Source organism: Mustela putorius, unplaced genomic scaffold (assembly GCF_011764305.1).
Source record: "Mustela putorius furo isolate JIRA1106 unplaced genomic scaffold, ASM1176430v1.1 tig00003937_pilon_pilon_pilon, whole genome shotgun sequence".
In the NCBI taxonomy this organism is placed as follows: Eukaryota; Metazoa; Chordata; class Mammalia; order Carnivora; family Mustelidae; genus Mustela; species Mustela putorius.
In genome coordinates, this window is record NW_025422082.1 from 3,216,340 (window position 1) to 3,236,116 (window position 19,777).

Below are 19,777 nucleotides of genomic sequence, written 5' to 3' on the forward strand. Positions count from 1 at the left end.
TGCCAGCCTCCCAGGAAGGAAAGGTTTAGGACTTTAATTTGATTTTACATTCCTCTATCTTCTAGCACTCTCCTTCTCCACCCCAGAACACGGGTTTCTTTGGGGTTGTAGCAGACCAGAGGCCTAGATTTTTTTTTTTTAAAGATTTTATTTATTTGACAGAGAGAGATCACAAGTAGAGAGAGAGAGGAAGGAGCAGCTCCCCGCCTAGCAGAGAGCCCGATGCAGGACTCGATCCCAGGACCCCGAAATCATGACCTGAGCTGAAGGCAGAGGCTTAACCCACTGAGCCACCCAGGCAGCCCCAGAGGCCTAGATTTTAATCCCACCTCTACCCCTAAGCAACAGAGTGCATTTGGGGATTTCATTTGGCTCTCTCTTTAGACCTTGCCTGCCTGTCCCATCTCTAAATTGAAGGTGAGATCAGTGAGTTTCCTCCACATTTAAGTTCTGGATCCAGCCTCCTGCTTCTTTGCTTTCTTGAGGAAGGTGGGATAATTCAGTGGTGTTATAATATAATTCAGTGCCCAATTATAGAGGACTCAAATTCCTAGTCCTTCAATTTAGAAAGTGTAGCTTTGCCCGTCTGCCCACTAGGGGGCACAAATGAGTAAAACGAAGCCTCCCTCCCGGGCAGGGACTGCACCTGCAGTTCCGGGCACTGCCAGTAGGGTGAGGTTTCCACGCCCTCCCCACCCCCAAACATTCTTACTAAAGAAGTCTGGGGAATGCCTTTTACACCTTTTCTCTTTTTCTCTTTCAGGTGTCTCCCGACGGACACAGAAATTTGGGACATTCCCAGGAAATTATGTAGCTCCAGTGTGAGTGGTCTCCGTGGCAACTCAGAGCTCAGCCAGAATGGGGTGGGGAACAGTAGCACTTATTGGAGGGAGAGAGGATCCCCCTCCATCCTCCTTCCCCAAGACCTGAGCTGCTGGCATCTGCAGACAACCCCAGCAGCCATTCTTCAGAGCACCCCTCAAAGCCCCCTGGACTGCATCCTACCCACAGCTCACAAACATTCCTCCAGCAGCCTTTTTATTTCCTCCCCTACCCCACTTCCCAAATATAGAGGTCTGCTTTGAAGTGGAGACTGTTTCCAGGCCTTATTGAGACCAGACCCTGGACCCCCTCCCCCTTCCCCGCCCCGCTATGGCGTTTCCTCTAACAGGGACTGGCTCCCAACTTCACCCCCATGGGGTTCCTCTACCAAGAACCAGCTTCCTAACCTAACAGAGACCAAAGGCCACCTCTGCCTGGAGGGGATTCGCCCCCTTACACTCCAGCTTTCCCGCTGCCCCCTTTGCCTTCCTGCTTCCAGCTGGGTTTGGGAGTGAGTTTGGAGAGGAACACAGCCCCTCCTCAGTGCCCGAAGCCTGGCAGGAGGTCTTGCTCAAAGGCCCCCTCTTCCCCAACGCTTCCTGGGCTGTGTGTGTCATTGCACTGCTGTAATACCCAGAAGGACTGGGCCTCTCAGGACTGGCCTCCTCCAGGTGTTCTCCCGGGAGACTGAGGCGCACTGCCCTCCTGCCTCCCCAGCTCCTCCAACCCCCATGTCCCCTCTGGAAGAGAATGTAAAATAAATCTGGATACCAGGGACCTTGCCCATCCGTTTCCTTCCGGCCAGGAGAAGGCTCCTCCTGCCTAGGACTGGGGAATTCTTTCTGCAGTTGGCTGTGCTGGGAACCAGGTGGGACGTGAGGCTGTGTGTGAAAGGGGAGGGTGGAAAAGCACCCTCATTGTCTGAAGATCACAGCCCTCAGGTCTCGGGCAGAATGGGGCAGCCTCCAGGATCAGGCAGCTGTCCGACAAGCAGCTCCAAGAAAGCCGACGTCACAGGGCCTGGGGCGAGCCCGACCGTGGGGAGAAACCAGAGATGGGAGCTGAATGCGGCCTTGTATACAGCCTGTTTTGATTCCAGAGCCGTCATGGGGTTGCTGGGCGAGATGACATTTCTAGCTGTTCTGCTCCTAATGTTTTCCTTCTGTGCGCTCCATTTCCACACCGAAGCTCTCATGTGTTTGTTTACTTTCTTCTTTGGGCTCGGGTTTTTGAGCCATCGATTGCAGGAAGCTGGGAGTGGTGGGGCACAGCTTAGCCAAAGCAACTCTTCTCGCCAGAGGTTTCTCAGTCCTGTGGCTTGGTGGTCCCTGCACAGCAACGCCAGTGCCACAGCCTGGGCCTGGCTGCTCTGCCAAGAAAGAAAACTGTTCCTTGGCAGCTGCTGGCAGTTGAACAGGGCAAAAGGTGCTGCACGTGTGCTATCTGACGGAAGCTTCCCTACGATGGGTAGGATTCCATTTTACGTAACAAGAGACTGAAGCTGAGAAACTAAGTTGTCTGGGTTGCATCATTCTAAAATGTGAAGTCAGGTCCAATGACTCTTGCCACCTCTCTGCACAAAGTGGACCAAGCACCCAGGCAGTCCTTGTCCTGGACAAGAAAGGTCATGCGTGAAGCCAAGGACTGCTCTGGGTTCGGCTCCTTTTATGTTCTTCCTGGCAGTCCTGTCTGCTAGGCCTGTCACTTAAGGCACCCCCACCCCAGGTGGGTGGGAAGAGGTGATGATGCCTAGTTCTGCCTGTGAATGACAGGGCCACAGCCTGGCCCCGGCAATTTCCTTGAGCCTGGGTGTGGCCTGGGCCCCAGTGGGGGTTAAACAGCGGCTGGAAGAACAGGACTTATGTACGTTCCGTCTGCTCCGTCCACCCCAGGCCTCACCACCATCTGCTTCTAAGTTGTCTGGTCTGGCCCATCATGTGGAGATGACCATTCTTCAGGAACCCACTAACCTATTCGAGATCCCCTGTCCCAGCTTCTTTGCATTCCCCAATGCCCTTAGAAAAGATACCAGGGTTGATTGAGACTTCCTTTCCCTGGGACAGAAACTGAATCCACACCCTCTTTGATGGGGCACTGAAACCTCTGCAGCAAACCAACCCAATGCCCTTGGGCTGCTGTCCTGCCAGCCCCACCTGCAGTGTGACCTGGACCACTTCTGTGCCTTGACTTGGCCAGGAGGGAGGAGGGGAGGGGAGCGTCACAGGCCTGAGGGGCAAGGGGGACCTGCAGGGTCAGGGTCAAAAAGTGCGGTAGGCCACTGGGGATGCTGCTCCCACTAGAGAGGGGAGCTGAGGGACTTGCCCAGGGCTGCAGAGTTGCTTAGAGCAAGACAGTCCTCCCTTCTGGTCCACAGGGTCTTGCCCTTGGATGAGTCAATTTTGTCTTGATCATGAGTTTTGTGAATGCACAACCCATGGAATATAAATCCTGCAGGTTAACCCGTACATACTAAGGACTAGGGAAGAGTCAAGACACAGAGATGTAAACCAGAGGCCCTGCCTCAAATCAGGGGTGAAGGAAGAGAAATTAATCCCTTCAATCATTCAAACAATATTCATTCGACATTTATTGAATGCCTACTGTGTGCCAGGCACTGTGCTAGGCTCTGGGAATGGAGCAGTGAACTGATCCCCCCCCCCCACCACCACACACCCCCACCACCACCCTAACAGGAATCTGCGTTATCCAGGAGGACGGTTTTCACAAAGGAGGCTAAGGTAGGCACTATACTCATTTTACCCATGGGGAAAGTGAGGAAATGACCCAAGGTCACACGGTAAGAGGCAGATCTGGCATGTGAGGCTAGATCTGTGGGACTCCAGGGCCGTGCTTGCTGGTCCCGCAGTTTCTTCCTCCCTCAAGGGCTTCTGGTCTAGTTGGGGGTCTAGTTGGGGCGGTAGAGCACTTGCATCACACAAAGGGGCCACTCCAGGAGGCCCAGAGCTGGTTGGTGGAGAGTGGCTTACCTGCACTGAGGACAGAGGCCACAGGAAGGCTAGAACAGGGGAGGTCGGTGGCAGTCCACCTGTCAGTCCGTGTGGGGAGGATGAGACTCAGGACAGGTAGGTGGGAAGAGTGGCGAGGGCACTCCTTGCAGAGGGAACTTGGAGGGAATGACTCACACCTGAGGCAGGCAAGTTACAGCTGTGCCCACAGGTGTGCTTCCCTGAAAACACACCAGCCTGACAGAGAGAATGCAAAGTGCAGACCAATCGGAGATGCCGGAGCCGGCTCTTGGTGCGCCCTGAGGTCTCCAGGTTGAGGGTTGCCAGGTACGGTTCCGGGGAACCGTTTGCCAGATGGTTCTGAGCTGATGCCTGGGGTCTTCCTCGGCTACCTGCTCCCTAACCCCAGAGCCTGGGTTCCAGATGGTTGGCAGAAGGCTGGCCACATGGACAGCGAGGGCCCATGGTGATTGTTGGGACTGGCCCACCCCAGGCAGGGCATCAGAGAGGGTGAGGAGAGGGAAGCCAGGAATCAGCCAGGAACATCAGCCCAGGAGAGCGCCCGATGACCGCCAGCCAGGTTTCCCTCCAGCTCCTGGGCCTCGAAGGTCGCCCGGAGCCGAGCAGGCTTGTGGGGCATATCCGTCCGGCAGGGCAGCCCTGAGCAGCCCTAGGAACCCAGCAGCCCTTAGCCACCGCCCGGGGAGCGCGCGCGCCGTTGGGGAACCAAGTTGAGGAGGGCGCGAGGGCAGCCCCGGCTTGGGATCTGTGGGTGTCGGGGCTCCATCCGCGCCAGCGTCGGAGTTCAAGCCGGGAGTGGGCGGAGGAGCCAGGCGGACCGCAGACAGACCCAGCCGGCCCACCCCCGCCCCGGCCCCGGCTGTGGTGAAGGCGGCGTGGGGGGAGGTGCTCGAGGGCCCCTGCGAAGGCGGGTGGGCGCGGCCGGCCTGGGAGAGCTTCAGGGGCGCAGCCTCTGCTGTCCGCGCAGTGGGGCTCGCGACCGACCCGTCACCGGAACGCCTCCTCGCCCTCTCTGAGCATTCGGGAGAAGGGCACCTCGGGGAGGACGGCCGCAGCCTCTAAGGGGCCCTAAAGAGAGAACCCCCCCCCCCGCGCACCCCAGCAGGGCGCGGGCCAGGTGGCAGCTCTCGGGCTGGGCTGCGCGGAGGAGGCGGCCTCCCGGGCCAGGGGCGGCGGCAGGGGCGGCCCCGGGATCACATGGGCGGAGGCAGGTCTTGGAGCCCCGGGCGGGCTCTCCCCAGAGTCCGGCAGACAGCGGCGGTGGCGGCGGCGGCAGTGGCGGTGTCTCCTCACCCTCCCTCCTTCCCTTCCCTCCCGGCTCTGGCCGTCCAGCCCGACGGGTGAGCGGGAGCCAGGTGAGCGGGAGCTAGGTGAGCGTGCCCACCTGCGCACCGTCAGCACAGCCGGCGACCTTCCGGGCTCCGGAGACCTCGCAGCTCTGCGAACCCGCGCCCTCTGCGCCGCTCTCCGAACCCCGGCCCTTTACTCCGTCACGGCTCCTCTCCCTGTAGCTTCGCCTGGAGGCCGGTGCCCCCTGCGTGCTGGGCTTTCCCGATCCCGGGCGCTCCTCCTCCAGCACCGGGCCCGCGGGTACCTTGGCCTCGGAGTGCAGAAGGCGCCCGGACTGGGAGAGCTGGGCCAACGGGCTGGGCACATCCCCGCGTCCCGGGGCGCGGAGTTCATCAGCCGGCTCAAAGGTCTGAGAATCCAAAGCCTCTGTGAACCGCGAGCGTCGGCCTGGGGACCTGGAGACCTGGGGCAGGGACAGGGGCTAGGCCTGGGCAAAAGGCGAAGCCAGGGACCGTAGAGGGGGCCGAGAGCCCTTCTTGCTTGCTTGGCTGCCGTCTTCCCAGGCTCTTAAACACGGGAAGTGGCCCTAGTGTCCTTGATGGATTCTGACAGCACTTGCAGCCTCTGGGCCTCCCCAGGGGCAGCCCCAGGGGGGGGTGCTGGGCAGGGTGGTGGCCCAGGGCTGGCATTACAGCTTCCTGCCTGGGTTGGCTCCTGGCTCCATAACTAGAGGCTCAGGAAATCCTACCAGGGCTGGGTCTGTAAGGACACTCCCTTGCCCAGCGGAGGGGGCCGTGGATGGGACGCCTGTGGCCCCAGCTAGCAGGCAGCATCAGTCAGCTTGCCCTGCTACAGCCATTGCCAGGGGGTGGGTGTGCCCAGCTTGGCAGGTGAGCCCGTCCTTCTGGCTGGGGCTGTTCAGAAGGCAGCAGGCCCCTGGAGGAGGGGGGAAGCCTCGTCTTGCCTACCTGGACCACATTGCCAGGGGCCAGGCCGGCCGCCAGGAGGCCCCTCTGAAGACCCAGGGCCAGTCCCCCCCCAGAGAAATACTTGAACAGTCTGTGGTGGCCTCACCCCCTTGTTTGCTGTCACTCCTGTTCCCAGAGTGCTGCCCTCCCCCAGAGTGGGGAGGAAGTACCTTGTGCAGTCAGTTTTGGGGACAGGAAGCAAGCACTGATGGGACTTAGCCTTGCTGGTGGAGGAGGGGGAGAGGCAGGAAACGGTGACATCGGTGACATCGCCTACCACCTGCCAGCCCCTGCCCGCCTGGTCTCCATCCAGCAAGGGCCTGTGAGGCACCCGAACGGCCTGCCTTCTGGGAGCTGCGCTGCTGAAGACTGTGGCGGTGAAGGGGGAACTCAGAGTCATGGCTTCCCAGGGTGGGGGGAAGTGAAACCAGGGGGTTGAAGGAGGGAGTTAGTCACTTCCTCTACACTCCCCCCGCACCCCTCCCCAGTCCCTAACTGGCTTCTCTCTGGACCTGTCATCCCCTCTCTTTTGCTTCTACAGGGTCTCCAACCCTCCTTCCTGTGATATGGCCCTGACTGTGGATGTGGCGGGGCCCGGGCCCTGGGGCTTCCGGATCACTGGGGGCAGGGATTTCCACACACCCATCATGGTGACCAAGGTAAGGGCTAGTTCCAGGAGCTAGGATCTACCCTGTCTACCGGCTCTCCACAGCCACCTTTTTTTTTTTTTTTTTTTTTTCATTCTGGAGTCAGAAGGCCTGCTTCTGAGAGTGTTAGCCTGGGGAAGACTGGGGCCCCATTGCCGTGGGGCTGTGGTGACCATTTCGGGAACAGACTTCTGGGGATTGACAGGGAGCTGGGCCAAGTAGAGGTCTGCTCTTTTCTCCTTGGTCACCCACCCTGCACCTGCTGGCAGCCACCTGGGGAAGTTACTAGAACAGGAGCCCCAAGTCCTTGGCAGTGTCCTGACCCAGGTCCAGGCCAGGGGGCATTCACGGGGCAACTACCTATGTGGTGTGTTTGCATGGGCAGGGCTCTCTATCCAGAAGTATTTCTAAGCACAGCCCCTCAAATTCTGTCATTTCTTTGGGAGGCTCTGTGAGAATGCCAGGGATGGGGTGAGGGGGTGGTTCCCCTCCAGCTTTGGGAGGGGATTAGCTGAATAACTGGGCAGACACTGCAGGGCAGGGAGAAAAAGGGGGACACCGGCCAGCCTGGTTCAAAACTGCTTCTGTATTTCTTGGGCAGGACAGAGACACATCCCCTCTCCTCCATCCCTGCGGGAATGTCCTCGCTGTCTGAGCAGGGGTATCTCAGACCACTTGTCCCTCATCCCCTACAGGTAACTGAGAGGGGCAAGGCTGAGGCTGCTGACCTCCGGCCCGGTGACATTATCCTGGCCATCAACGGGGAGAGTGCTGAGGGTATGCTTCACGCGGAGGCGCAAAGCAAGATCCGCCAGAGCCCCTCACCCCTGCGGCTGCGGCTAGACCGGTAGGCCCTCCCCTCTGCTAGGCCGGCAGGCATATCTTCACCCCTCTGCTGGCCTGCTGCATGGTGGCTGCCCTCTCAGCCCCAGCCTGGTCTTCCTGGGATCTTTTGGCTCATCTTTGAGAAGGTCCAGGCTCTGGAGCTGCCTCAGGGTGGGCTGAGGGGTGTCCCTGAGCCCAGCTGGGCACGCAGCCATGGGCAGGGCCGGCTGGCATCAAGTACCTGGATGCCCGGGTTTGACTGGTTCCCAAGTGTGCAGGGTAGAGGGTGTGGGCATGAAGTGGGTTGAAGAGGGGAAACAGGAGCCTTAGGCTGGGTCTCCCAGGCCCCTGCCTCCAAGAGGGGGTGGCCTTTGTTCAGATCCTGGGCGGGGTGGTTTGAGGAGTTTGGGGCTCACTCCCCAAAGAACCCCCTCTGTCAGTCCCCATGGCTTCTCTGAGCTGTGCAGATGAAGGCAGATTCCCAGGCTTGGGTTTTCAGCCACGAGGCCTGGGTTGGCGGGGTGGGGTGGGGTGGGGGAACAGGTGGCTCCCTGAGGTGGGACATCAGAGTGAGTCATGGGACAGGAATGCTGGGAGATCCCCAGTCAGGAGAACCCTCTGGGCGGGCCTTTAACTTGAGTCAGTCACCCCCTGCTTCTCTGCCTTCCCCTCCCCTCCCAGGCTCTCTCTGGGCCCTGAGTCCACGCCCTGTCCTCACCCCCACTGTCCCACAGTGTCATAGACGCTGGCTCCCACGATGCTCTCATGACCCCGGCCCCTTCAGTGACTCCCTCATACCACTCAGGCTCGTGAGTGTTTGTAGGACCGCGGCCCAAGGAGGGAGGTGGAGAGTACCTCACGGCATCTGGGAAGGGAACCAAAGTCTACAAGGGACTGCAGAGTGGGGTGGCAGAGGGGCAGGGAGCTGCTGACACCATCACTTCCCAGAGGTTCCCCTTGTACACAGTGCCATCAGCGAGGGGGGCCTGACCAAGTCCCTCCAGGCCTTCACCTCCATGATGGGCAGGTCAAGACTCCCAGCATCTTCTTTCTTTTGTCTGGTCCACTCCTAAACCCTCCCAGTCTCCTCCACAGGAGCACCCAGAAGCTCTGTGGCAGGAAGCAGTGCTCTGGACTGGAGCCAAAGCCCCAGCTCCCTTCACTCTGGCCCCACGCCCCTGCCTGGGAAGGTCTAGGCTGGTGTGGTGTGTGGTGACTGCAGTTCTTGCAGACCTCTCTAGAAGTGGCCAGACATCCAGGAATGGTGTGGTGGGGTTGGGACATGGCAGGCTCTTTCTTCACCCTAGGCCAGTCCCAGCCCTCCAATGGCCTCCTGTTCAAGACTCCAGCGGGAAGGGCCTTGGAGGGGGGTTCCCAGGGAGCTGAGGTGGGGCACCTCTTTTTGCTGGCTGCCTTGGTGATTGGTAGGGAGCTGGGCCTGCTTGTTACCCTGGCTGTCTAGGCCCTGCAAGATGGCGGGGTCTGGGAGTTGGGGGGGTTGTGGGAGAGACAAACTCCACACTTTGTTTTATGGAGGAGAAGCCTTCAGAAGGGGCTAGGAATGACCCTCTCAAAGGTGTTCCAGCCTTTAGCAGCAAAGCTGGTGGGAGACAGGGAGACGGCCTCTGGCTGGCAGGGGAGAGTGGGCAGCTAGCCTGGCCATTGCTGGGTTTTAAGGAACTCACTTTCTCTCTCTGGACTTCTGTGTCTCCATGGGTGAAAGATAAAGGATTATTTATATGAAATCAGCAATCTACCCCAGAATCCATCTACACACTGATGCTGACCAATGACAAAGTCTAGACGAAATGCTAAAAAAAGAAAAGAAAAAGAAAAAGGGGGGTGCCTGGCTGGCTCTGTTGGTGGGGCATAGAACTCTTCCTCTCTGGGTCTTGAGTTTGAGCCTGGTGTTAAGTGTAAAGACTACTTAAAAAAAGAGAGAGAGAGAGAGAGAGAGATGCCTGGGTGGCTCAGTCAGTTAAGTGTCTGGCTTTGGCTCAGGTCATGATCTGGGGGTCCTGGGATTGAGCCCCGCGTGGAGTCCTGTGTCCGGGCTCCATGGTCATCAAGGAGTCTGCTTCTTCCTTTCCCTCTGTCCTTCTCCCTGCTCATGCTCTCTTTCCTTCTCTCAAGTAAATAAATGAAAAATCGTAAAAGAGAGAGACAGAAAGAGAAAGACAGGGAGTACTGTGAGGTTTTATTAAAACTGAATTGATGAAATTATGTCTATTTTTCATATTGATGCTAAACTGTCGATTCCTTTGAGACATGACAGTGGTTGTTAATAAGAGTCGTTTTGAACTTGGCAAAGTTGAAATTTGACAACCTGATGTCCACATGTTTTGAACATTTAGGAGTCTTGAGAATCTGTTGGGGGAACAGCTGCCATCTGCAGCCCAGTTAGGTGAGCGGGGCTCCTGGACTCCTGTGACCTGCTTCCCTCTGGCCTCTCCTCAGGTCGCGGGCTGCTTCCCCTGGGCAGACCAATGGGGATGGCTCTGTGGAAGTGCTGGCGACTCGCTTCCAGGTAGGAAGGTGCCTTCTGCTGGGAACTCCAGCACCCTGAGGTGAGGGGAACCCTGAGGGGCAGGGCCGGTTAGGGGATGGGTGCCTCCCTTCGCGGCCCTTCTCTCCACAGGGCTCCATGAGGACGCACACAGACAGCCAGTCCTCCCTGAGGTCTTCCTGCTCCAGCCCTGTGTCCTCCAGCCCCCAGCCAGGCAGCCCCTTCTCTACCCTGCCCCTCAGCAGCCCGCACGCCCTCCCTGGAGAGGTTATGGTCAGCCGCAGGTGAGCGCAGGGGTGGGCACGAAGGCCACAGGGTCGTGAACAGGCCTGTCAGTCTCAGCAGCTGGGGTTACGGGAGCCTGAGGGCACCCTCTGTATCCCTGAGGCAGACTGGGTGGGACGGGGGGCCCACACACCATCCATTTCCCGCATTTCAGTTTCCAGAGCCTGGCACACTCCCCGGGACCCATCGCTGCTGACCGCTTCTCCTACGGAGGCCGCCCCGGAAACCGCCAGGTGAGGATGCCTGGGGGGTGGGGAGGAGAGAGCATCTCATCCCAGCTGAGTGCCAGTGGCACCCTTGGGGCTGCAGATGGCGGGTCCCCCTTGGGCAGCCAGCGCCTCCATCGCCCAGCAACAAGCATGCCCCTCTCCTGAGCCGGGAGGAAACTGTGTCTGCTGGTGGGCTGCACTTGCTGGTTCCCAGCCCTGCCTGGCCGGTCCCAGGTGGCCTTCTACCTCCTGTCCTCCCACTCACGGCCAACCCCCTCCTGCTAGCGTCCTCCCTTCCTGAGTGTTTCTCTTGGGCCAGGGCTGAAATAGTTTTGCTGCTGTTGTTGGGATGGTTCCCTTTGGCTCTGGCTGCATCTCTAGAACACATTCCTCCCCATTCCAAGCCCCATGCCCGCCCCCAACTCCCATCACCCCATCCCCCTTCCTCCTCCTCTGACTCAGCCCAGAGAACCACCAGTGGGACTGTGGTTCTGCCTCAAGTTGCACTTGGCTTACTTTCTGTCTGCCCTCCTCCCTGCCCTTCTACTCTGGACACCCCCCACCCCCCAACCCACTGCCGGGTCCTAACTGCGAACTAGTGACAGCCCCCCCCCAAACCCTGTCTTGGTGGTATTTCTCCTTTCTAAGGGCAAGGGTGAGGAAGTGAGGAAGCAAGGACGCCAACAGTCCTGGGCCACAGCTGTTGGGGGCAGAATTGGGTGGGGGGGCATATCTAGCCTTTGGGGTGAAGGGGATGAGACCCAGCTGCTGGAGTCCTCCCTCCCGGTGATTCCGCATTCCAGAAAGCAGAATCTTTGGAGATGGCCAGGGGAGGGCATTACAAACTGGGGGACTCTGGGGAAGGAAGGAGAGGGCTCCTGTGGGGTCTTGCCAGTGACTCCTTGGGAGCCCACTCAGTGGACTGCCAGGCCAGGGGGGCACAGAGATGCCTTCGATAAGATTCCCGACTTTAAAGCATTTAAAGTGTAGTTGGGGAGATAAGACAAGCATGTAAAGCAGTTTGGGAACAATTAAGAACTAAACAGAGTGGTCTTAATTATAAAAGCGGGAGGCATTCTGGGAGGGAAGAGAGGAGTGTGGGCTGGGTGGCCTGAGAAGGCTTTGTCAGGAATTTTGCTGGACGTCAGAGGTAGGACTGGATAGGGTTTAGATTAGAGGATGATAAGCCGGGGGATGGCAAAGCAGTGTATAAGCAGGACCTGGCGTGTCTGGGCCTGGGTGGGAGTGGGGAGGGCCTTCTCTGGGAGATCTTGGGGCTGACACCAGCTGGGACTGCACTTGGCCCAGGGCATGGCTGGAAAGGGTCCATCCATCCTGGCCTTCTTCTTTGTGGTTCCCAAACTTGGGCAAAGGGGAGATGCTGGGCAGACGCTGGAGGTACAGGGAGTAGCTCCCAAGCCTGCAGCAGCGCCTTGGAACCTGTTAGAAATGCACATTCTCAGGTCCCAGCCTGGACCTGCTGGGTTAGATGCAGGGGTGAAGGGGTGGAGCAGGGCTCCAATCTGTGTTTTAAGGAGTCCTCGGGGTCCTGGTGCGAAGATCTGAGGACCATCCATGTAGTGTAACCAGGAGCCCTGGGCTGGGGGGGGCAGGGAGACCTGAGGTAGTCCCATCTCTAACATCTAACCTTGGATCAGCCCGTCTTTCTCTCTCTGGACCTGACATTCGGTTCCTGTGCTCTGAGTTCCCTCCTTTGGCCTGAGGACCATGGTCATTCCTTCAACAAACTTATTTGATTTTTGTTTTAAAGATTTTATTTATTTGTCAGAGAGAGAGAGAGAGAGAGGAGAGCCCAAGCAGGCAGAGCAGCAGGCAGAGGCAGAGGGAGAAGCAGGCTCCCCGCTGAGCAGGGAGCCTGATGTGGGACTTGATCCCAGAACCCTGGGATCACAACCTGAGCTGAAGGCAGATGCTTAACCGTCTGAGCCACCCAGGCGTCCCCCTTCAATAAGCTTTTGTTGAGCTGCTTTGTGTCAAGCGCCCTTCTAGGCTCTGGGGATGCCTTGGTGGACCAAAAGAAATTCCTAACCCAATGAAGCTTGCATTCTGGTCTATAAATGAGGCTGTGATCAGATGGTGTGGGAATCACAGGGTCCCACACCTCCCTCTTGGGAGCCACTGTGTACTTTTAGCACCTTAAAGGCTCTGAGAAGTTCCATGAGAAATACGTTTAATTTTAACAATTTCCTAAACTTAAATTTAACTACAGAATTTCTCTTGGCATCCCCTCTCCCCCCACATACCTGCCACTCACTTATTCACATCCCTGTGTTCACCAGAACACAGTTTGAGAGGTGCTGGCTACAGATGAGCTCTTGGGGGTGGGGAGGTGAGCAGCTTCTCTGGACTTGGGGATCCAAGCTTCCTTCTGGGAAGGCAGGTGTCCCTAGCTGACTAGGAGGGAGGGAGGAGAAAGGCAGAGCTGCTCCTAATCAGGAAGCTGGGCTCCTCTCCACCAGGGTGTCGTGGTCCGGCAGGAGGAAAGGGGTTAGAGGTGAGGTTCCCCCACCCCAGTCAGCTGTGGCCGTGGCCTTGCTGCTGGTTCCTGAGCTGGCTGGCTGGGGCTATACTGAGCCCCAGGCTCAGGACCCCACCAGCCTTTATGGGGTCCTTCTGAAAACTGGAAGTTGCCACATCTGGGTAGGCACACGCCTTGGTGGGCAGATGTGAAGTAAAGACAGCACCCCTCCCTCTGGCTGGCACTTGGACTTGGCTTGCAAAGAGAGCCTGGGTGGGTTTTGGCTCGCCCTCCCAACTAGCCGCTGCCCCCATGCCAGGCACAGGCTGGCCTCAGATAGCACAATGGGACGGTTCTTAAGGCGCTGGTGCTGAGGAAACCATCTTACCGCTTGTCAGTGGACCACAAGGCACCAAGAGCAAGAGGAATGTAGGCTGGCGGAAGCAGGTTGCAGGAGTGAGGGTCTAGGGCTGTCTTCTCAAAACCCTCAAGTTTCTGTTTTTAGCTGAAAAATTCATGCCATTTTATCATTGGACCCTGTACTTTGTCCCTGACTTTGAATCTTAAGACCGAGGGAATTTGGCCTTCCAGGGAACTGTGCCCTCAGCCCGGTGCACTGTGGCCTGTCTGGTGGTCTCTGAGGGGTCCATTCTGTGGGGGGGCCCCTTCTGTGGGGGCTGGCAATGGAGATGAGGCTGGGTAGAGGGAGTGGGTGCAGAGGTGCAGGCCAGAAAGTGGAGCACCAGTGAGGTTAAAGGTGGGATTTCCACATGGACAGCAGGCGTAAAGAGCCCAAGGTGGACAGTGCACGCCTGGAGAGGGGTGCTGCTGCTGGGGTGTGGGTCCAGAATGGGCCTGGCCCCTGCAGACTTCCTGGGGCAGAACCAGACCTCCAGGACAGCCAGCAGACCTGGGCCCTCTCAGGAGAGGAAGCGTGTGCAGGAGAGGGGTCCCTCCTGCAACTCCAGCCCTGACTCTAAGAGGGGTCTTAGGCCCTTCGCTCCATCCCTGTGTTTCCTTCTCCTCACAGCAAAAGGATCTGCTTACTTCCTTTCTGCTGTTCTGCCCCGCGCCCAGTCTCCTTGCAGAAACATTTTACTTCCACAGTCAGGGGCTGACCACTCTCCCCTTCTGGGACTGAGCAGGAGGAGTCCCTAGTTCCCAGAGGGCAGGGTTGGGGCGATGGGCCCTTGTTGCCTTGTTGCCGGCCTGCTGGTCAGCGAGAGCTGGGAGCCCTCTGGTGTTGGGCCTGGGGAACAGCCAGACTTGGCTTGGCGGCCCAGACGGCTGTGTTGGCCAAAGGCTCCAGCCGCTAACTCCTCCCCTGGTGCCTCTCTGTCCCACAGGCCAGCCTCACCCGAGCTGGCGACTCAGCTGTGCTGGTGCTGCCGCCTTCCCCCGGTCCCCGTTCCTCCAGCCCCAGGCTCAGGTAGCAGCGGGCCCTGGAGGGTGGGGTGGAATCCTGGAGGGCCTGGGAAGCCAGGAGACGGAGAGGAGGGATGGGGGTGGTGGGGAGTGGTTGGGGGGGGGGGTCCCGATGGTTTTAAGCCCAGTTGGCTGTCCTCTGAATACCCACCCCCAGAATCCTTTGCCCTAGGGCGCTCTTTCCCTGCCCCCATGCTGGTCCTCATACCCAGGAAGGGACCCTCACTCCTGGCTACCTCCTGCCCCTGCAGTGTGGACTCAGAAGGGGGAAGCCGCCTTCTGGAAGAGGACTCAGAAGTCTATAAGATGCTGCAGGAGAATCGTGAGGCGCGGCTCGCCCCCCGGCAGTCCAGCTCCTTTAGGCTCTTGCAGGAAGCCCTGGAGGCTGAGGAGAGAGGTGAGCCCCTGGGGGGGTTACATGTTGGAAGTAGGTTCTGACAGAATGTCCCCGGACCCTAATTGGGCCTGATATTGAATAGGTATGTCTTAAGTACTCAGCACAGGAGTAGGCACCAAGGGCAAGTCCCTGCACTAAAGGGGTTTTCAATCTGATAGGAGTTGCAGGGGTGCACCCAGAGGTGCTGGCTGGGATCAGGAAAATGTCAAGGGAATGACAAAGGTGGAGAATAGGGCCCATGGGGACTGGGTCTTCAGGGAGGGCTTCATGGAAGAAAATAACGTTGACTTGACTCTTGAAGAAAGATTAAGACTTTAACAAAGGGCCTTAAGATGGCGGCAGGGAGTTTGAGCCTCCAGAGAGGGCATGGGGCGGTGGGAGGAGGAGGGGCTGGTTGTTGGTGGTGGTGGCGGTGGTGAGCGCCAGGCCTGTGGTGGCTGGCAGCCGGAGGGCTTTGGTGTGGGAGAGAGAGTAGCAGGGGCCTGGTCTTAGAGGTTGAGTCCTGGCTGGGGGGGTCTCATGTGCCAGGTGGTTAGTGCCCTAACCCCCCCTAACCCTCATTATTTAATGAGGGCTCATTAAATAATGCCAGGCAGATGCTGGAGTGAGAAAGAAGAGAGATATGGGCTCTCGCCAGCCATTTTGTTGTTCCTTCCACAGACATTTACTGTGCCTGTCTGATGGGCCTGTGGGGTGCCAAGTGTGGTGGCCAAGAGTGGCCAGGCACCTGTCTGCCCTTGAAGAACGGTTTATAGGGGTGAGGTGGTGGTCGGGGTACAGTGGTACTGTGTGTGTATGTGTTGGGGGGCACTGCCTAGTGCAGGGGAGAGACGAGGGGGCCTGGCCTGGCAGAGGCCGCAGGGAGGCAGACGATGGAACAGTCCAGAGGTCCGGATCAACAGCCTCACTGGTACAATATCTGGTGCCCGGTTTCAGCTCAGACAGTTAGCTCCTGGGGTGCTCACTGGGGTCAGGGGGCAGCAAGCGAAGCTTGTCTATCAGGACCCCAAGGCCTTGGTGGGCCCGTGGGCAGGGCCCGGAGAGAGGTGGTTGGGGTGGGGGTGGAGCGCAGATGGTCACTGCTGGAGCCTTGGAGTCCTTGGGCCAACGGGGACCATACCCACCCCGAACCCCCGGTGCTTCACCTCAGTGTTGTTCCAAGGCTCACAGGCAGCCGGGCCCATAGAAGCCCTTTGAAAGCTGTATAAAGGTATTGTGGTGCTGCTATTATCTATCATTACCATCTTTTAATTAATAGCATCATGCCTGGATCACGCCTGCTTGGTGGGATGTGTAGACACAGCTCAGACATTCCTTGGGCTGCCTCAGCTTGGGCTAACTCCGCCCCAGCCAAGAAGCGGCCACCATCACTCCCTTCAACCATCACCTACCCCCCCCCCCATGTTCCCTTAGCCTAAGCACACCTTTTAGGAGCCTCCTCAGAGCTGTGCTGGAGGAGCGTGCATGGGTAAATAGAGCCTGGCTGCCGCTACGGGGAAGAAGAGCTCTAATGTGTCTGTCTGCCCACCCCCAGGTGGCACACCTGCCTTCCTGCCCAGTCAGCTGAGCCCCCAGTCCTCCCTGCCCACCTCCAGGGCGCTGGCCACCCCACCCAAGCTCCACACGTGCGAGAAGTGCACCACCAGCATCGTGTGAGTACTGGGGTGGGGGTGGGGGTGGGGGTGGGGGGCAGGCACTCCCTGGCTGGGCGGTAGGGGGCGGAGCAGGGCAGGAAACGCCCTCGGGAGGGCTCTGCAGAGAACAACCAGTCCGGGCCCGGCGGGGCTTTCCACGGTGCATCTGTGCAAGGGGGTAATGAGACTTGTTCTCAGGCTTCTTACAAAGCCTTGCTGCCTTCTTCCTGCTGCATCGCCTCCTTTCTGATTTCTTTCACCCTCACCAGAGGAGGAGGAAATGTTATTGCTTCTGATTTCTCTCCAGTAATCTAAAAGCCTCTGGAGATCTACCTCCAGATGGGGTGCCTCCTCCTGGAAAATGTTGCTCTCCCCCCCACCCCCCACCCCCACTTCCCCACCTATTTTGGAAAGGGATGGATTTTCCAGAGGCAGGTTTGTTTTTCTCAGTGGGTGGCATTGTAATGCAGCGGTGTTCTCTGGCAAATTGCTGAAACCCCACTCACCCTCCCCTCCGCCCCCGCCATAAATGTCTTGCACGCGGTGTTAACGGCCAGATGACTCAGTTTAGGCAAACCCCTTAGCCTCTGTGGGCTTCGCTGTTCCACCTGCGGAATGGGATATGTAGACGCAAGGAAAGGGGTTCTCAAAGAGCAGCTGCAAAGGGATTGTCAGAGGGTTCCGCGCCCCAGAGCTTCCACTTTTCCAGCTTGTTCGCAGGGAGTACGATGCTGTGGGTCCTCATTCCTGGGACCACATTTTGAGAACCACTGCTCCATTATCAACCCAGAAAATTCAGGATGCAATTTATCTGTGTTTGTTTAAAGGGGGAGCACCCCTCTTTTTTTAAACTAGAGGTCTTGAGGGTGGGGGGTTGTAGGGATATTGACTCGAGAGTCCTAAAGGAAGGCTCGGGGAGTCAGCGTCTGAAATTTGGGGATCTTTCCCGAGTCCTGTCTCGGAGCTAGGCTCCCTGCCAATGAGAAGGGCAGCGGTCCTGCCTGGGGTCCCACCTCCACCCAAGTCCCCAGGCTAATGGCTCTGCCCTCTCCATCGCCCCCTGCAGGAACCACGCTGTCCGCATCCAGGAGGGGCGCTACCGCCACCCCAGCTGTTACACCTGCGCAGACTGCGGGCTGAACCTGAAGATGCGCGGGCACTTCTGGGTGGGGGACGAGCTGTACTGTGAGAAGCACGCCCGCCAGCGCTACTCCTCACCTACCACCCTCAGCTCCTAGACCTGAGCGCCTGGCTGTGCTCTCAGGCCGCCCTCAACTTTGTGGGCACCTCTGTGCCTGGGCCATACCAACAGCAGGTTGGCATGGAAGGGCGGTTGGTGGGTGGTGGGCGGGCCCCTTCCTCCATGCTAGGTGCGGCTAGGTCCTGGGGCCTATCCTGGGCTGTGCATGACAGCCTCACTGTCCCAGGCCTGTGCTAGAAACTCTCACTTCCCCCTGCAGGACAGGCTGTGCACCAACCGCTGAGGTGGGCACCGCACTGGATATCCTTGTGCAACAGGGGTTAAGCAGGTTGGGACACAGAGAGAAGTACGTAGAAAGAGATGGGTGGTCAGAGGCGAAAGGTATTCATTCTGTAAAGTTCTCAACATATGAACTCTATAAATATATATACATGGACAAAACAAAGTAGATCTCCCCTCTCCTTCCCTGCCCAGCCCCTGGGGATGAGCTTCTCTTGACCACTGGGTCGAAAGTCTTTATTTACATAATTTTTTTCCACTTTATCTGCACCCCCCAAACCTACCGAAGAAGCTTCTTTCTTCTTTCCTTCCTTCCTCCCTTTCTTTCTTTCAGATTTTATTTTTTTATTTTAAAAGAGAGGGAAAGAACACAAGTCTGCAGAGTGGCAGGTAGATGAAGAGGGAGAAGCAGGCTTCTAGCTGAGCCAGGAGCCTGATTTGGGGGGGTGGTGCTTGATCCCAGGACCCTGGAATCATGCCCTGAGCCAAAGACCCACACTTAACCAACTGAGCCACTCAGGCGCCCTGAGGCCTATTTCTTTTAGTGGAAGTTTGTGCTCTTTCTAGATACCCTCCACTCTTTTTTTTTTTTTTTTTTTAAAGATTTTATTTATTTATTTGACAGAAATCACAAGTAGGCCGAGAGGCAGGCAGAGAGAGAAAGCGGAGGAAGCAGGCTCACTGCCAAGCAGAGAGCCCAATGTGGGGCTTAATCCCAGGACCTCGAGATCATGACCTGAGCCAAAGGCAGAGGCTTAACCCACTGAGCCACCCACGTGCCCCCCTTTTAAAAAAAATTTTATTTTTAATCTCTCCATTTGATGTGGGGCTTGAACTTACAACCTCGAGATTAAGTGTTGCATACTCCATTTACTGAGGCAACCAGGCACCTCTCCTGGACCCTTTTATTTATTTATTTTAAATATTGTATTTATTTGAGAGAGGTAAAGCATAAGCACAGGGGGATGTAGATGGGGTATGGGCAGAAGCAGAGAGAGAAGCAGGCTGGCTCCCCACTGAGCAGGGAGCCAGATGTGAGACTCAATGTGGGGTTCCATGCGGGGCTCCATCCCAGGACCCCGGGATCATCACCTGAGCCAAAGGCAGGCACTTAAGTGACTGAGCCCCCCAGGCGCCCAACCTCCCGGACACTTTTATAAAGATGGCAGTTTTACTGGGATAACCCCTGGTACTTTAGAGGCCAGAGCTTCTCACTGGGAGCCTGGAGAGGAGCAGGGATGTAGGAGGCAGGCTCCGACGTCTATTCTGTCCAGGCCTCGGCTCAGGGACCCAGTCTCATGTTCCCTGGCCCTGGCTGGCCTGCCACTCTGTGCTCCTTGCTCTACTTGGGACCAGTGCTGCCAGCTCAGCTGACTTACCCGGATGAGCTGGAGAGGGGGCAATATCTCAAGTACGTCCTGCACTTGACCAAGGCTGTCTGCACCCATCTGAGAAAGAGATTCACCAGAAAGAACCCTGGACAGGCTGCAGGTTAGCCTTGCCTGGGAGGGACACGCCAGTGGAGCCTCCACCCTGAGGGACCTCCACCCACCAAGGACCTCACCTCCAAGTCAGGGTTTTCTGTGTGTCCCTTCCACGGGAGACCCTGCTGGCTTCACTTCTAGTTGATTTGAAAACCCCAACCGAAACCAAAAAAGGATGGGTAACCAGTGCGAGGCATGTCTGCCCTCAGGTATGTTTGACTTGAGGCCAGGACAGAGGTTCCCTACCAGATTTAGGGCTGGATTCACCCACCAACCCCCAGCCCTCATCCTGGAGGACATTTCAGAAAGGTGCATGGGTGCTGCGGGTGCTCCAGACCC

General features: G+C 57.8%; 2 protein-coding genes across 8 annotated transcripts in view; both read left to right on the forward strand.

Annotated features, from left to right (window-relative positions):
- Nucleotides 1-1,599, forward strand: part of SORBS3 (sorbin and SH3 domain containing 3) — a 29,081-nt gene extending 27,482 nt beyond the window's left edge. For all 4 annotated transcript variants that reach the window (XM_004763289.3, XM_004763290.3, XM_013061809.2 and 1 more), the window contains one exon: nucleotides 764-1,599. In XM_004763289.3, coding sequence (XP_004763346.1) covers nucleotides 764-825 — 62 coding nt within the window. In that variant the 3' untranslated portion in view covers nucleotides 826-1,599. The remainder of the gene's footprint in view (nucleotides 1-763) is intronic.
- A 3,427-nt stretch (nucleotides 1,600-5,026) lies between these two features.
- PDLIM2 (PDZ and LIM domain 2) lies at nucleotides 5,027-18,120 on the forward strand. 4 transcript variants are annotated; one of them, XM_045069483.1, is made up of 11 exons: nucleotides 5,064-5,164; nucleotides 5,321-5,506; nucleotides 6,609-6,726; nucleotides 7,410-7,561; nucleotides 9,997-10,066; nucleotides 10,178-10,329; nucleotides 10,485-10,563; nucleotides 14,365-14,447; nucleotides 14,695-14,840; nucleotides 16,375-16,492; nucleotides 17,541-18,120. In XM_045069483.1, the coding sequence occupies exons 3-11, from the start codon at nucleotides 6,634-6,636 to the stop codon at nucleotides 17,710-17,712; spliced, it is 1,065 nt and encodes a 354-aa protein (XP_044925418.1). In that variant the 5' UTR covers nucleotides 5,064-5,164; nucleotides 5,321-5,506; nucleotides 6,609-6,633; the 3' UTR covers nucleotides 17,713-18,120. The 4 variants fall into 4 exon arrangements, with proteins under 4 accessions (XP_012917272.1, XP_012917274.1, XP_044925418.1 ...); XM_013061818.2 differs by lacking the exon at nucleotides 5,321-5,506 and having other exon boundaries at nucleotides 5,027-5,164; XM_013061820.2 differs by lacking the exon at nucleotides 5,321-5,506 and having other exon boundaries at nucleotides 5,063-5,179.
- Nucleotides 18,121-19,777: the final 1,657 nt, after the last annotated feature.